Source organism: Ascaphus truei, chromosome 5 (assembly GCF_040206685.1).
Source record: "Ascaphus truei isolate aAscTru1 chromosome 5, aAscTru1.hap1, whole genome shotgun sequence".
Lineage (NCBI taxonomy): Eukaryota > Metazoa > Chordata > Amphibia > Anura > Ascaphidae > Ascaphus > Ascaphus truei.
Window position 1 is genome coordinate 132050580 of NC_134487.1, and position 16657 is coordinate 132067236.

At 42.5% G+C, this 16657-nt stretch overlaps 1 protein-coding gene across 2 annotated transcripts in view; it reads left to right on the forward strand.

Annotated features, from left to right (window-relative positions):
• Window positions 1–1763: 1763 nt before the first annotated feature.
• F12 (coagulation factor XII) overlaps window positions 1764–16657 on the forward strand; it is a 32610-nt gene continuing 17716 nt past the window's right edge. Inside the window, exons 1-9 of one of the 2 annotated variants that reach the window (XM_075600856.1) lie at window positions 1764–1895; window positions 2793–2829; window positions 2989–3088; window positions 3450–3520; window positions 3737–3844; window positions 4933–5064; window positions 5178–5282; window positions 5456–5630; window positions 6364–6461. In XM_075600856.1, coding sequence (XP_075456971.1) covers window positions 1836–1895; window positions 2793–2829; window positions 2989–3088; window positions 3450–3520; window positions 3737–3844; window positions 4933–5064; window positions 5178–5282; window positions 5456–5630; window positions 6364–6461 — 886 coding nt within the window. In that variant the 5' untranslated portion in view covers window positions 1764–1835. The remainder of the gene's footprint in view (window positions 1896–2792; window positions 2830–2988; window positions 3089–3449; window positions 3521–3736; window positions 3845–4932; window positions 5065–5177; window positions 5283–5455; window positions 5631–6363; window positions 6462–16657) is intronic. The other variant, XM_075600855.1, reaches the window with a different exon arrangement.

Below are 16657 nucleotides of genomic sequence, written 5' to 3' on the forward strand. Positions count from 1 at the left end.
TCCACCTTCCTGTGGAAAAACAAGCTCCCTGTGTGTGTGTCACTTCCTGCTTTTAAACCTGCAGTCTCCCAGGCCTCCTGCTTAATTAGGCTGCAGGTGTGCTTCTTTCTGTCTGAGGAGATTAACACTCTGTGAACTGGCTGCAGCGTCTCTCCATTCACTATTCCAGCCTACTGAGTCAGTGACTCTGTCACAATATATATATATATATATATATACAGTGTTCGACAAACCTATACATTTGCTCGCCCCGGGCGAGTGGATTTAACCCCCGGGCGAGTAAATATTGGCCCAGGAAGCACACGTTTGGTACTAGGTGGCGAGTAGATTTTTTTGTGTGGCGAGTAGATTTTTTGGTGATTTGTCAACCACTGTATATATATATCTATATACCATAATACTGAGTTAAGTTATGGTGAGTAAAAAAAGTGACAAAAACCCTCCACAGGAAAGCAAATATGCAAATACAACTGTATGCTCATCTGCATACATGTTCTTCATGCAAATGTTCTTCATGCAAATGTTCTTCATGCAAATGTTCTTCATGCATGTGTCCTGCATGTATTGCTGTGATGTCAACTGAAATATGGGAGAAGTGGCCCAGTCTGTATCCTGATGGCCTTCTGTCCTAATCTTTAAGTAAGTGTCTATATTTTGCTGTTATTTGTACATTTTTTGTGTGTTCACCTATCCTAAGGAATAAATACAATTTGTTATATCTAAGTCTCGTCCCAGTTCAAACCCAGGTATATATATATTTATATATATTTTTGGTGTAAATTACAGCCTGTCACAAGCTACCGTGACAAGCTTGTAATTAACTGGCTAAGACATGCAGATGAGCATACAGTTGTATTTGTATATATATATATATATATATATACATACACACACACACACACACACACACACACACACACACACACACACACACACACACACACACACACACAACTGGAGACACTACTAAATTGGAATTCTCTCTCGAATTCCGGTAAACTAATTTGGACTGGTTCGACCATCTCTAGAGATAACGTGATCACAGGGCTGGTGCTAAAAGTATTTGCGAACCTAAGGAAAAAACTATCACCATTTTGAAACACACGTCGATGTTTACTAAGCAGTGCTATTTTTAAAACATTTTCCAGCGCACTTCAGTGAATGTGCTGGCAAGTGTCTAATGGAGTAGCACTGTTCAATAAACATGGCCCATAATTACTTCTTTTTTTTTTTTCCAAACATTTTATTAGGCATTAGTATATTTTACAAACTTTGCAGTACAAACATAGCCTAATACAAAGAGAAGTTTTTCACATTGGAAAGAGACCATAGGAGGCATCCCCTCAGGGAGGGAACGGGCCCATAATTACTTCTACACATTCTGTGGCTTACTGAACACTAGATCAGCATTACAGAGGCTCCCAGGCAAATGCAGCAACCTCCACTGACAACCTCGCCCTGACCTCATGTATCCCAGAGGGCTGATCTCACGGTGGGGAGAGCTTGGACATGAACAGGCCTGCACTTACTGCACAGTACCTCACATAACACTATCTAAAACCCTACCAACTAGCTTCAGCTCAACAGTGCATTCATGATGCAGGTCAGACTATCTTCAACCAACATTGCCCACAACAAATTGCAATACAAAACCAGGGCTGAATCATTATCACAAAGGTGACGAGCAGGGGCGCCTTTCACTGCCAGTGCAAACCAGAGGGAAGGGGTAATGCCCTTTTTGCCCATGTGCAGATCAGCCTCCCTTCAAACGCATGACCTTTGTCTTGTAAAGTTGAGCTTATTTGCTTTTTGTGGACAGAACAATTTGTGTTACCATGAGGCTGCTATCTCTGCTCTCCCTACTTGCTCTGCTCCTCGCTGTACAGGCCAAACATGTGAGTACTGACAGTGTGGGGTGTATTATATGGATTTATTTCATGCTAGAGAATCTGTATATTTTATGTGTATGCAAGTTACTGGAAGTTATTGTATATTACAGGTGTTGTGTGTATACTGTATGTTCTGCGTTACACACAAGGGGTCTGTAATACATGCTATACACAGTGGGGCTGTATATTGTGCTATAAGTATGTTCTATCTGTATGTTGGAAGGCACCTTACAGCCCATAAAAATAAATGTCTCCCAGCACCAAAATATGCCTTATGGCAGCAGGCTGCTTACTAAATATGGCCCTTTGTATTATACTTCGACTACAAGGTAGGGCGTTGGTATATGATACAGGTGAAGGGATCATGTTTAAGGGTATTTGGAAGTGAAACTGCGTGTACACTATACTTTCATTTGGGGAGATCCAATAAAAGGGGATAGGTTGGACTTACGCTATGTACATATTATAATGTGATGTTTAAAAAAGTCTGTGCATCATTTTTTTTCTGCAAAAAAACGCTCCCAGGTTAGATGTGGTGTACACTTTTCTGCCTAACTATATATGTCTCAAACGTAAAAAAACAAAACAATTTTATCAAGTTTATTGTTTGGTTCAACTGTCAGCAAAGAATGCTGCCTCCATGCGTGGATAAATGAACCCCTATGTAAATGTACCTACACCATGGTTCTTTGGGATATATATTTCATGCTGCACATACAGTATTTGCCATTGGATATAGCCTAACTGTTCCAATTGTTCATTGACGCCAGTGGCATAAACGTAACAGTTACAGCTATTTGTGGCCATTTGGTCATAAGGGGCCTAGGTGGCCCCTTATAACCTTTATAAGTAGTTGACTGTCTTTAAGTTATTCTAAATATGTCATCTGTATTGCAAGGACAGAAGCAAAAAGAAAAGAAGAAAGACCAATCTGGACTTGGTGAGGCTCAAATTGTGTAGTCTGTTTATACCACTGACTGTTTGCTTTCCTTTTGTTTCTCTGTATCTCCTTGTGTCAGGTTCTGTCTGTCTCTCTTTCTCAGTCTTTCTGTCATTCTTAAGGACTGCTTGCTGTATAGTCAGTCTGTCTGCCTTCCAGTTCTTACAGAGAGCGGCGAGCTGTGCCACTTTCCATTTCATTATGCGAGGATCATGCACCACTCCTGTATCAGAAGAGGGAAGCAGGGACCCAAGGCATGGTAAGGCTGTGTGTCCTTACGTAGCACAGTCTGTTATTGTCGAGAACAAACCCTGTGACCCAGTAATCAGGGTGTTGGTACGGGCCGTGTGGAGTACCATTCATTTTAGTTTGAAAGAAAATAGGATTTATATTAGAAAGGGCCTCTTTCTTTTTATTCTAACAGCGTAAGTGTAACATTAATCTTTTCAAAGTGGCGTACAGAGAGCTTTCACGTGTACATGTAATAGAATTAGTCTGTGCTCAATTCAGAAACAGCAATGCTACTTCTTTTCAACAGCACTTTGACCAATATTAGTGTGTGCTTCTGTGTCTTACTTCTAGATATCACATATTTAGGTATTGACACTTTTTTGTTTTAGGTGCTCTCTCACGAAAAACTATGACCGAGACCAACGCTGGTCCTATTGTATGGAGGGACGTAATGTAAAAGGTACCCGCACGCACATGTCCCGCTTTATAAATCGCATTCTCTTCCAGTTGATCTGTTTCACTTCCTAGTCCTTCCCGGTTTACTCTCTAGTCTCTATGAGGTAACACGTTTCTGTCCCAAGTCCTTTCTCGTTTACTTGTTCCACTTTGCAGACCCTTACAAACCACTTTTCTGTTTCCGACGCCTACCCGCATACTTTCAATTCTATGTTCTCAGACCATTGTGAGCAGAATCTATGTGAATCCGGAGGCGTCTGTGAGAGCACCTTAAAAAGCTATAACTGCGTATGCAGAGAGCCCTTCACAGGCCGGTACTGCCAAACAGGTGAGAGGAGAGAGAAACTACCAGGAGAACAACAGGCAGCCACTCAGCTAAATGATTGCTAGGAACAGAGTCCCCTATTCAATAATATAAAGAACAGTTATTGATACAGTAACATCCAATAACTCGAATGGAAGTTAATGCATCATTAACTGTGCTTTACCACACTTGTCTCTATATTGATTAGTGTCTATAATGAGACAGCCAAACAGGTAAAAGGCAGTCACATGGGTGAGGTACTACCAAAAACATATTGGAACAGTAGGACAGACAAATAACGTGCGACCTGAAGACAGGGAGTAAAACAAATGGCCGAGGCTGACAACAAGACAGACATTCTTCACAATGCAGGTCCCCTGTAGGACAGAGGTACAAAGTACATCTCTACTCACAAGGTCATAATGGAATTCTACCTTACTAGTGACAGCCAAGAACAGAGGAGAAGGAACGTTTCAGGTCCCATATGGACCTGAAAGTTGTTCCTCCTCTGTTCTTGGCTGTCACAATAAATGGAGAATTGCATTATGAACCTGTCAGTAGAGATATACTTTGTACCTCTGTCCTACAGGAGACCTGTACTTTGAAGAAATTGTTTGTCTACGTTGTGTTGGCTGCACAAGCAGGACTCTCCTCGCCTGAAACTGTTTCCCCGCACTTTGGAACTGTGCTGGCAACAAGACAGAGAATCAGACTTGGGAGAGATTGACAAGCACAGGGGAGAGACTACACAAAACACACAGACAGAAAGATAATAGGAAAACACATAAGGGATATACAGGTAGAAATAATCCACTATTTATTATGCAACGAAGACATCTATACCGTGCTGAAGAAGGGATCAGCTCTATTAAAATGAATGGGACTGTTTTCCATCATGGTGGAAAACAAATTCACAACATATTGAATAGGGGGCACAGTGAGACAACGAGATAGGTAACTAGATTGAGAAATTTGGATAGATCTCAAAGGAGAAGCATGGTAGCCAAATTGAACCAAGCTGCTAAGACACAGCCAATGGGAGTCAATGTAATAAGCCACAAAGCATTATATAAGATATAGGTATTGAAAAGACAAGTTTTTCATCCTTCTAGACAAGTGCTTTGATGACCAGCTGCTACGTTACTTTGAGCCCAGAGAGAAATGGCTGCATTACTCACCTCCCAACTTAGAAGAATGCATGTGCAGTGAGAAGGGGAGCATCTGCAAAGCCATATCAGGGAGAGGTGAGTGCCACAAACATAGAGAGAGGCCTCTTACAGAGTGTGACATTTTCTTGTAGATAGTTCTGTCTTGGGTGATCTCAGGCTGTGTTATTTTTGGTCCTGTGTTGTCGCAGAGTGCTCTGACAATCCTTGTCTGAATGGAGGGCGTTGTATGAAAGCCAAGACAACCACAGTGTGCGGCTGCACTCAGGGACATAAAGGACCACACTGCGAAATACGTAGGTACCTCAATCACCTGCACACACCATGAAACTTACATATCACAACACAGGCACATATTCAGTACACATATAATAGATACACATACTGTCACATGTATAGTTACCCAGTCATGCAAAGTATAGCTATATATCTGGTGAAAGTAACAAACTAAATATTTTTTGTTTTGCAGGCCCGAGTGAGGCTTGTTACACTGGAAATGGCACCAGCTACAGGGGTACTGCACATGTCACCATGATGGGGACACCATGTTTGCCCTGGGACTCTGACATCATTCAGCATGAGGTCACCATGTTCAGTCACCAACAAACAAAGGACTATGCTATAGGGTCTCACCCATACTGCAGGTACCGCAGGCGTCATACAACAATACTTAAGATACAACCAGCACAAAACAACCTACATTGCAAGTACAGCCAGTGGGATAGTGTTGCAATACAGACTCAGCAAGCACAATATAAAGCGACCTTTACTACAGACAACAGGTAGAATATATGTGCACTGCAGAAATAAACGGCAGAACAATATTGCACTATTCATACTACAGGCACAATAGACATGTACTACTGGCAAAACGACACATATAGAAAGCTGAATATACCAGTACTACACAGAGCAGACACACTATACTGTACGTATAATACAGGGACACAAACAGAACAAACTTCTAAATCCTGCGCAATAGTCATTTCCTTCTCTTTTTTTACTGTGCTTATTTAGTAGCTGTCGGTGGGGGCATGACTGCCATACTGTACATAAGTGGGTAAAGTTTATAAAAAGCCTTAGGGTCTGATTATATATCCTCCGAAGCAGCCGATCCGGACGCTTTCTGACGAAATTTCCCATTCATTTCAATGAGGAATTTTGTCTGATTATGGTCCAATTGGCTGCTTTGGTGGATACAGAATAAGTCCCTTAGACTTGCACCAGGGGAACCACCGTTGCAATGTTTAAATTGGATTAAAAGTTATAAGAGCTCTGACCCTTGACTTTGGGGGTGTGGCTGCAGTATTTTGCATGAGGGTAATGGTTACCCTTCAGATGCTTGCATTCCTCATAGGTATATTTTGCTTATCACAGGAATCCTGGTGGGGACACGCAGCCGTGGTGCTTTGTGCTGCAGGAGCAAAGACTGAGCTGGGAGCATTGCCACATCCCACGTTGCAACCAATCTGCAGGTACAGCAGGGGTCAAGGTTATATGTCAGACATGAGATAAATGAGTATGCACTGAGGCAGATCAGAGAAGAGGCAAAAAGAGAGCGCCTGACATGAGATGGAAGGAACACGTGGAGTCGTGGTTTCATCCGAGCTTCCCAGGTGGGGATCAGCAGGGTCAATAAATGACTGCAGGGTCTATAAATCTATTAAAGCAGACAAGGGATTCAGACAGGGCAAGTATTTTGTAAGAACACGTTTTAATGAGGCCGTCTGCCATATATAGCTGCTGAGTCCCAATGTCAACCCCTGATGCTTTAACTACAATGCACAAATTCACTAGCACACACTGATATACTTACATACACACTGTTGCATATAGAGTAGGCAAACAATAAAACACTAGACACGGATACACAGACAAAGGCATTTATACATGTAGCCCCCTCTGGGAGCTACTAGTGCGATTAAGGGGTTAACGACATTAAAGGGTTAACTGTGTGGGCTCGTGCAGGGTAACTCCCCCCCCCCCTTGATTCAGGATGACTTAGCAGAGCAGTAGCCACTCCCACAGTATGCATAGTGACCAGTGACATGACATCACCACCAAGGTATATATTGTGGTACAGAAGATTCTAGAACTCAGGTTCCCGGGAGTTACAGGTGGAGGAGCCTCACAGTTAAGTAATTTATATATGTTCAATGTATATGTGGCCAGGTCTCCTGCTGGGCTCCCCCTTTGCCCCCGTTACTTCCACGGGTGGTGCGGGTGCCGCCGTAGGTTGCGGTCAGACCGCTCTAGGTAGGGAGGTTGTGCAGGGGCGACCGGGTCCCGGAGATCTGCGGCGGCTCTCTTTGCAGGGCGCCGCCATGGTTGTATGTGTGCGCAAGCGAAGTGCTGTTAGCGTATGCGCAGTGTCTACCCGATCACGGCGGCCATCTTAGAGCGCTCGGCACATGCGCGGTGGGTTGCAAGTTGCGGCGGCCATTACACAGGGCTCAGCAGAGGACGGAGAAGAACTACAAGTCCCAACATGCTAGAGGGTACAGACACACGAGACGCAGCACAGCCAATGGGGCTGAGAGAGGCACGGCAGTTAGGATAGATACATTTGGCGCGCTTAGCCCGCGCGCTGGCAGTTGGAGCTGGGACATCAGAGGGTAAGGGTGTGTGCAGTGTCTGTAGGCTCCTGCACTAGGCCAGAGACCCCCTGTTAGGCCCCAGCTAGACCCCGACTCCCCTAAGCTTGTGGTTGCTGCAGGGACAGGCCCATTAGATAGGGACACTGCCCCTGTAGTGCCAAGTGTGAGGGGCACAGCCGGAACACGGCGGCAAACTGGCAATACGATGGTCTGGGACCAGATCACCCCACAGATAAGAGACTCTCTTCATGGTGAGACCCTCCAGCTGGACAGCACCTCACGTGCAGACAGACTCGTTGCTGACGGCGTGGGACCGGACAGTCCCTTTGTCTTCAGTTGGTGCTACTGGGTGTTGGTGCACTCGGCAGGTATCACACCTACAAGTGCAACAACTTTAACACGGGTTGTGTGCAGCGCTGTCACACATATATTGGGTGGGTTGGCTTCTATGGACACTGAGATATTGAGTGCCCAGAGCACCTCAGTACTTTGGGGTAAAACCCGCCAGGGTGTGGACACGGTGGTTGGGGGCACTGTGTGAGGGTATGGCCCTGTGATGCCTGTGTTATGTTATTGTTAGCACCTGTTCAGTAAACCTGTTATACCCTACCAGTGTGTATTTCTTATATTGTGTCCTGTGTCTATATATTGTGTCCTGTGACGGGGTTATCCCACACTGATAGGATCCCTCACGAGTGGAGGCGCTGTGACCAGACGATTCAGGTACACCCCAGACTTCCAGCAGCGGAGGTTCAGGCCTCCAGTGAGCCGCAGGAAAGGCACCACATACACGCGGTAGCCGCCACATCTCCCATAGGGTGGGGGAAACTGAGCTACATATAGATAATATATAAAAAATGCACAATTGCGCACCAGGGATTAGTGGAAGGTAATTTATTAAAAAGTACACAATAACTGAGGGGATCCAACCCCACCTCAGAACAGCTGTGCAGCTGAACGGCTGAGTACCACCATGAAAAAATACTAGTAGTGACTATACCCTAAGCTGCACAGTATACAAATGACAATAAAATTCATATAAAATAAACCAAAAAAAATAAACATGAAACAACCTATCAACCGATTTGTTATAAATCCGCCATAGGGTTAGACACTGGCAAGGGGAAATGGACACCTACACTGAGACAGACAGCAGACTCGTGGTGTCTGCAGAGGATCCGGATCTCGGCACCGTGGAGATGGAATAAACCGCTGCAGGCTCCTGCAGGCTCCGTCACAGCTTGCCAGCAAACACGCGCAGGATGAGCTGTCGTGACCTCTACGCGTTTCGCACCACGTGCTTCGTCAGGAGGTCACGCACAGCGTCATCCGCGCGTATTTATGGGCGGCAGCTAATTGATTAGGACAGCCCCCTCAGAGAAACACCCTTGCTTTGCCTAATTGCTGCAATCATTGTAACACCTTAAATTAAGGATACTAGGCAACAGGGTGTTTGGCAGCTCATGTGGGGGATGTGTGTATAGTATAAATTAATCATTACACACACCCCTATGAGAATATACAGGAGTATGACCTCTTACAACATGTATATATACACACTATGTAAACAGTGTTAACAAAACATGCTGAAACCTGTACAGTATATGGATGAAAGAAAAATAACAAATAACAAAATAAAAACAAATAAATATAAAAACATACATACAATGTTAATACAATGTTAATACAAATAGATGTTAATAAATTCATTATCTTAAAAAAGGAGTCAATTCAATTAATTCATTGAAACCATAGGGATGTCTGGTTTGCATTTCATAGATCCAAAATTGCTCACGTTTCAATAAATGATTCTCTCTATTTCCCTGTCTACTACCTAGTGATACACTTTCAAGTCCCTTAAATGTAATACAGCCTGGTTCATTGTTATGCACTTCTTTAAAGTGTTTTAAAAGCGGAGTTAGTGGCATACCTTTTGCAATTGTTTTTGGTATGTTTTTAACATTTCTCAGGTGTTCTAACATGCGCATTTTAAACGGTCTTTTAGTCTTACCAATGTACTGTAAATTACAGCTACACTGTAAGGCATAGACCACATGCGTCGTCTGACAATTAATAAAACTTGTAATATTGTAGACTTTGTTAGTAACTCCTGATGTAACTGTTTTCCCTTGACCGATATGGTTACACGCTTTACACTTTCCGCATTTATACGTGCCTTTAATTCCCAAGCGAGTTTTAATATCTCCAGATACGGTGGCTTCTCTGGAGACTTGACTCGGGGCCAAAATGTTTTTAAGGTTTGGTGCCCGTTTGAACACTATCCCAGGCTTGGACTTTAATTGGGGACCCAAAATGGGATCAGCTTTTAATATCCCCCAATGTTTTTGCAGGATTTTTCTAACATTGTAGTGTGTATCACTAAATTGAGTAATAAATGCTGGGATTTGATTTTGTCTCTTGTCACTCTTTTTATGATGATATTTCATCAAAGATTTCCTAGGAATCTTTTCTAGTTTTTTGAGCGAAGAATTTATTAAATCGCTGTCATATTCTTTGTCTAGGAATCTTTTCGTTAAAAAGAAAGATTGTTCTTCATAATCCACAGCCTTTGAATCATTTCTCTTTAACCTGAGAAATTGATTAAAGGGAATATTTTGGGTTATTTTGAGTTCATCCTTAGTCACAATTATTTTTTGTTTGATTCCCTTTATTTTTTGCAAATCTTGGGGACGGCGATGGGCACAACATTTGCCCCGTCATTCGCCAATTTGTATATGGGACAGTGGGAGTCTTTGGTGATCTTTAGATGTACTCCTCCACAGCTTAAGCTGTGGAGGAGATACATCGATGATATTATTATTGTGTGGGAAGGGACAGAGGATTCCTACCTTGAGTTTGTAGCACTTCTGAACAATAATGATTTTAATTTAAAATTTAGTGGTGAAAATAGCTCAGCAAGCATCCATTATCTCAATTTAGAGATTTACATTGAGGCCAAAACTGTACATACTAAAACGCATTTCAAGGCTACAAATGTAAATTCATATTTAGACCCATTTAGTTGTCACGATAAGAGATGGGTCCAAAATATTCCCTTTAATCAATTTCTCAGGTTAAAGAGAAATGATTCTAAGGCTGTGGATTATGAAGAACAATCTTTCTTTTTAACGAAAAGATTCCTAGACAAAGAGTATGACAGCGATTTAATAAATTCTTCGCTCAAAAAACTAGAAAAGATTCCTAGGAAATGTTTGATGAAATATCATCATAAAAAGAGTGAGAAGAGACAAAATCAAATCCCAGCATTCATTACTCAATTTAGTGATACACACTACAATGTTAGAAAAATCCTGCAAAAACATTGGGGGATATTAAAAGCTGATCCCATTTTGGGTCCCCAATTAAAGTCCAAGCCTGGGATAGTGTTCAAACGGGCACCAAACCTTAAACACATTTTGGCCCCGAGTCAAGTCTCCAGAGAAGCCACCGTATCTGGAGATATTAAAACTCGCTTGGGAATTAAAGGCACGTATAAATGCGGAAAGTGTAAAGCGTGTAACCATATCTGTCAAGGGAAAACAGTTACATCAGGAGTTACTAACAAAGTCTACAATATTACAAGTTTTATTAATTGTCAGACGACGCATGTGGTCTATGCCTTACAGTGTAGCTGTAATTTACAGTACATTGGTAAGACTAAAAGACCGTTTAAAATGCGCATGTTAGAACACTTGAGAAATGTTAAAAACATACCAAAAACAATTGCAAAAGGTATGCCACTAACTCCGCTTTTAAAACACTTTAAAGAAGTGCATAACAATGAACCAGGCTGTATTACATTTAAGGGACTTGAAAGTGTATCACTAGGTAGTAGACAGGGAAATAGAGAGAATCATTTATTGAAACGTGAGCAATTTTGGATCTATGAAATGCAAACCAGACATCCCTATGGTTTCAATTAATTAATTGAATGGACTCCTTTTTTAAGATAATGAATTTATTAACATCTATTTGTATTAACATTGTATTAACATTGTATGTATGTTTTTATATTTATTTGTTTTTATTTTGTTATTTGTTATTTTTCTTTCATCCATATACAGGTTTCAGCATGTTTTGTTAACACTGTTTACATAGTGTGTATATATACATGTTGTAAGAGGTCATACTCCTGTATATTCTCATAGGGGTGTGTGTAATGATTAATTTATACTATACACACATCCCCCACATGAGCTGCCAAACACCCTGTTGCCTAGTATCCTTAATTTAAGGTGTTACAATGATTGCAGCAATTAGGCAAAGCAAGGGTGTTTCTCTGAGGGGGCTGTCCTAATCAATTAGCTGCCGCCCATAAATACGCGCGGATGACGCTGTGCGTGACCTCCTGACAAAGCACGTGGTGCGAAACGCGTAGAGGTCACGACAGGTCATCCTGCGCGTGTTTGCTGGCAAGCTGTGACGGAGCCTGCAGGAGCCTGCAGCGGTGTATTCCATCTCCGCGGTGCCGAGATCCGGATCCTCTGCAGACACCACGAGTCTGCTGTCTGTCTCAGTGTAGGTGTCCATTTCCCCTTGCCAGTGTCTAACCCTATGGCGGATTTATAACAAATCGGTTGATAGGTTGTTTCATGTTTATTTTTTTTTGGTTTATTTTATATGAATTTTATTGTCATTTGTATACTGTGCAGCTTAGGGTATAGTCACTACTAGTATTTTTTCATGGTGGTACTCAGCCGTTCAGCTGCACAGCTGTTCTGAGGTGGGGTTGGATCCCCTCAGTTATTGTGTACTTTTTAATAAATTACCTTCCACTAATCCCTGGTGCGCAATTGTGCATTTTTTATATCTTGTTTTTCAGGGTGCCTTCCCCCCCTTTTCAGGGGGGTTCACCTTGATTTGAGAGCTTCTGGGGAGACGCTGTATGTGCATGCTGCAAAGGGACTATCCACATCTTTATACAGCACGAGCGCTGAATATCCTGTTTTTTCTACATATAGATAATGTATAGAGTTCTGTCCCTGTTTGTTTTGTAGTCAGGGAAAGTGTCCCCTCTATATAGCGTCTGTAGCCATGATACCATAGAAGTTTACAGATTCCCACAGAGGAAACCTTATGTCCTACAGGGGCTGCAGTAGCCCTGGGACCTAATCGAAGCGGAACTGCTGAGAGGCCCCCTGTTGTCTCTGAAATAGAGTACCTTTACGAGAAGCTCACTATATAATACCTCGATATTGATTCCGACGAAATGATGTGTAGGTCATGACTAAGTAAAGATCCTGTGCTACCTCAGCATCAGAGTGCTACAGATGAGGTATCCAGGGCACTACTCCTGGATAGTGATCCCACAGTTCAGGATAGTAAGGGTAACCTAATATGGGGCCCAAAGAATACAGAGAGTTGCGGACGCTACACAGAAGTTGGCCACTTCAGGTGACAGTAACAGTAAAATGCATCAGTGCCTCCCTAATGTATGAGTGAGAGCTGCCAAAGGGATGAAGATTTACCATGGGGTTGGATTGAAAGAAGAAGATAGAAAAAAAGAACAAAAGAATTACAGAAGAAGAAAAGAATGTGAAAGAAGATTAAAGAAAGAAGATTTTGGTACCTGATCTTCAAGGAGGATGGAGTCTGATTGCGGGTGATGACGTTGCGGGTCGAGAGCTTGCAGATACGCCGGTATTTGGAGGGTGAAGACTTCTAAGGGTAAGATAAATATTAAATGTATGTCAATGTCTTTTTTTCAGGTTTTTTTTATTGTATTAATTTCTTTTTATGATTTTGCTTGCCCATTGACTGCCAATGTATTCATCTGTGCCCCTTTAGGGTTCAGATAAATACAGTGACAGACAATGCAATTTTTGGCAAATGCTTGTTTTCAATTGATTGTTATTTTTTCTATTTTTGTTTATTGTTTGGATTAAATTGTTTGAAATTTGTATGGCTTGTTTTTAGTACTTTTTAGGGTTGGTTAGCATTTTAAATTAATTAATTGTTTTGTTGGCTAGTGGTTTAAATTAATTAATAGATTTGTTGGCTAGTGCTTTTATTTCTTGAATTGGTTGGATAGCTGTTTATTTAATTGTATTCTTATGTTTTGGAATAACACCATTTAAATTATTTTGCTGTTTTAGTGATAGATTAATTTTATTGATGTGCACTATTAGGCTTTTTATTTATTTTATTGTTGGGGTGTTTAGGTGCTTGTGTATATCTTTTATTATTGTGTATTTATGGCCTTCATGCTTTTTTTTATTAGGTTGCCCATTGACTGCTATAGTGGCTTATCATGCCCATATTATATTGGTATGATGTACCACTATGCCAATCAATGGTTAGAGGGTGGGTATAGTGGGCCCGGGGTTGGTATTTAGGCCTCCCGTGTGAGTAGCGGGCGACGGGGGTTAACCCCTTAATTACTGTAGCGGTTATTAACCGTTACGGTGATTAAGGGTTTAGGGGCCATTAGATTGTATTTTTTCATGTACTCTTGCTGGCAACAGAGGACATAGACCTGGAGTATGCTGATGAAGATGCACTTCATGATGGCAGGGGTAAGTAGAAAGTTTTATTTACTTTATTTATGCTGGCTAGCTAATATTTGATTTTATAATGGGCAAATTAGCTATTATCCATATCTGGATAATAGTAATTTTGCCCATTACTGTACTGTGGGGGGGGGGGGGGAGTTGTTGGGGGTAGAGGAGGTGGGTATTAGTGTTGTTGTGTTTTTGAATGTTTATTGTGGGTAGCGGGGGTGGATGAAGGTGGCATTTGGCTCTTGGTGGGTGTTTATACTTACCGGGTGGGTGTTTATACCTACCGAGTGGGTAGCGGGAGGGGTTAACCCCTTCATTACCTTAGCGGTATTAACCGCTAAGGCAATGACGGGGTTAACTCCTCCCACTAACCCCACGCAAGGCCTTAACACCCACCAAGGGCCAAATACCACCTTCACCCACCCCCACTACCCCCAATAAACATGGCACTGGTAGTTAACCCCTTCATTGCCTTAGCGGTCAGCCGCTAAGGTAATGAAGTTGCCTGTAAATGCATTTTTCTTGCATTGGATTCATGCCCGGGGGTCTCCGGTGCTGATATTAATGGGTGTCAGCTAGGGAGATTCCCGGCATCAATTCGATGCAGGAAAAATTCATTTTTTTCTAAGTCCTCTCCCGCCACCTTTTCAGCAGGTTCTCCCCAGGCTCACACCAAATTTTCCTGTTGTGAGGATTTTGGGAGAAACTCGTCATTCTAGAGCTATGATTGCCTCGATAAACAAATCGAGGCTACTAGAATTGCACGAGTTTCAGAACCTGCCGATTAGTGGCTTATCGCTGCTCGCCCGTCGATGTGTTTTGGATGAGAGCCAAAATTGGCGATTCATGCCTTTATTGCCCACTTATCGAGGCTTACTGAATAGCAGTAGGCATTTTGGCCGAAAAGGCCTCGATAAGTGGGTTATCTAGGCTTATACAATAGGCCCCATAGTGCCTTATCGGAGATACGTCAATACTGCTTCTCAGACACTAAATAATAATATGCAGGACTTCCTCCACTTTGTAGTTCTCATGCTGATGCTGAGTGGGCGCTCGCCGCAATGAAACACATTATTACATTGTGTGTGGCCAGCCTGCGCATGCCCATGAGTGCACAGCGCTCAGCTGCTTGCAGAGACAAGTAAATTTGTTTCGGCCATTCACTGGCGCGCCACGCGAGCGGTTCGCCCAATGAGGTTGAACCAGCTCCGTGACATCATGGCCGCGCACCTCGACACGCCCCCACACGCGCGCACCTAGCTGGACGGGAATCGCAAGGCTAAGCAGAGCGCATGACGTCACGGCACTCTAGCGCCAGCGCGCACGCTCCCAGCCTGGCCACAGCCAAAGGCTGGGTCCATGGTGAGGGTGCGCTTGCGACCGTGCGCGTGACATCACCCACATTTTAGCTGCAACGATTTGTAGCCGGGGTAGACGCGATGGGCAGGCATGTTGGGTGGCGTGTTGGGGGCATGGCCATGACGTCATGGAGCTGGTTCACCCTAATTGGGCGAACCGCTCACGAGACATGGCCGTCGTGCGGAAGAATCAAACTTAGGCTTCCCTACTGCATAGTCAACTCCAACACATAATGGGGAGGGGAATAATCTGGGTAATCCCACACATAATGAAACTTTAAAACAAAGGCAAGATTTGATTTTTCTTTACAGCCTTCCCAACTGGCAGTAACACATCGGTCTCCAAGCTCATAGACAATTTAATAGTAATGCGCTGGATCTGGCATTTGAACGAGCCCAAGAAAAAAGTGACAATAGCGCTCTAACACACCCAAATATTAACCACTTATATGTGAATAATAAAACAATGATAATAGTGATATTCGTGCTTAAATAACAATAAAGTGAATAAAGGACTTAGAAACAGACTACAACCCTTGAAAATGACTGTTCCACTCGTCTTGCATCAGATGATCTTCCAAAAAATCAGGGGAGCGTGTCTCGTAGCCATAAAATAAAGAAAACATTACATAGTGCAATAATGTTTTAAATCAGTGATTTGGTGCAAAAAAAGGTCAAAAAATTATGATTTTTTGGAAGATCATCTGAACGAGCCCACCAGATCTGGAACTTTAACACTGTTGACATATTCTACTCTATTCTTATAAACACTGCAGCCTTGCTGCCATACATGCATCAAACATTTTACCCCGCAGTATTTTAACAGAGTACCTCATAGCCTAATACCTTAATGCAGTATTACCTTATTGAAGTGTGTATATATATGTGTGTGTATATGTATATTGTGATGCCCACACCACGTTGCAGTCTCTTTTGTCCCAATTTAAGGCCGGAAACACTGTATAAAGTTTAACTGTAGGGGTTTTATTTACAGGGATTAGATCATACAAGAGTCCCACCCTCCCTTTAAGAAAACCAAATAATAAAATAAACACCTATTCCCTTTAGGAAAAGCTAACTACACCGTAGCTTTCGCCCTCACTAGTTGGATGGCCAGCTAAGTTGGTTCCCACCCCTAAAACATGCCCTGACATACGCAACAATCTACACAGTCTTTGCATACGGCAATAAAGGGATTTTTGCTTATCTGTTTGTA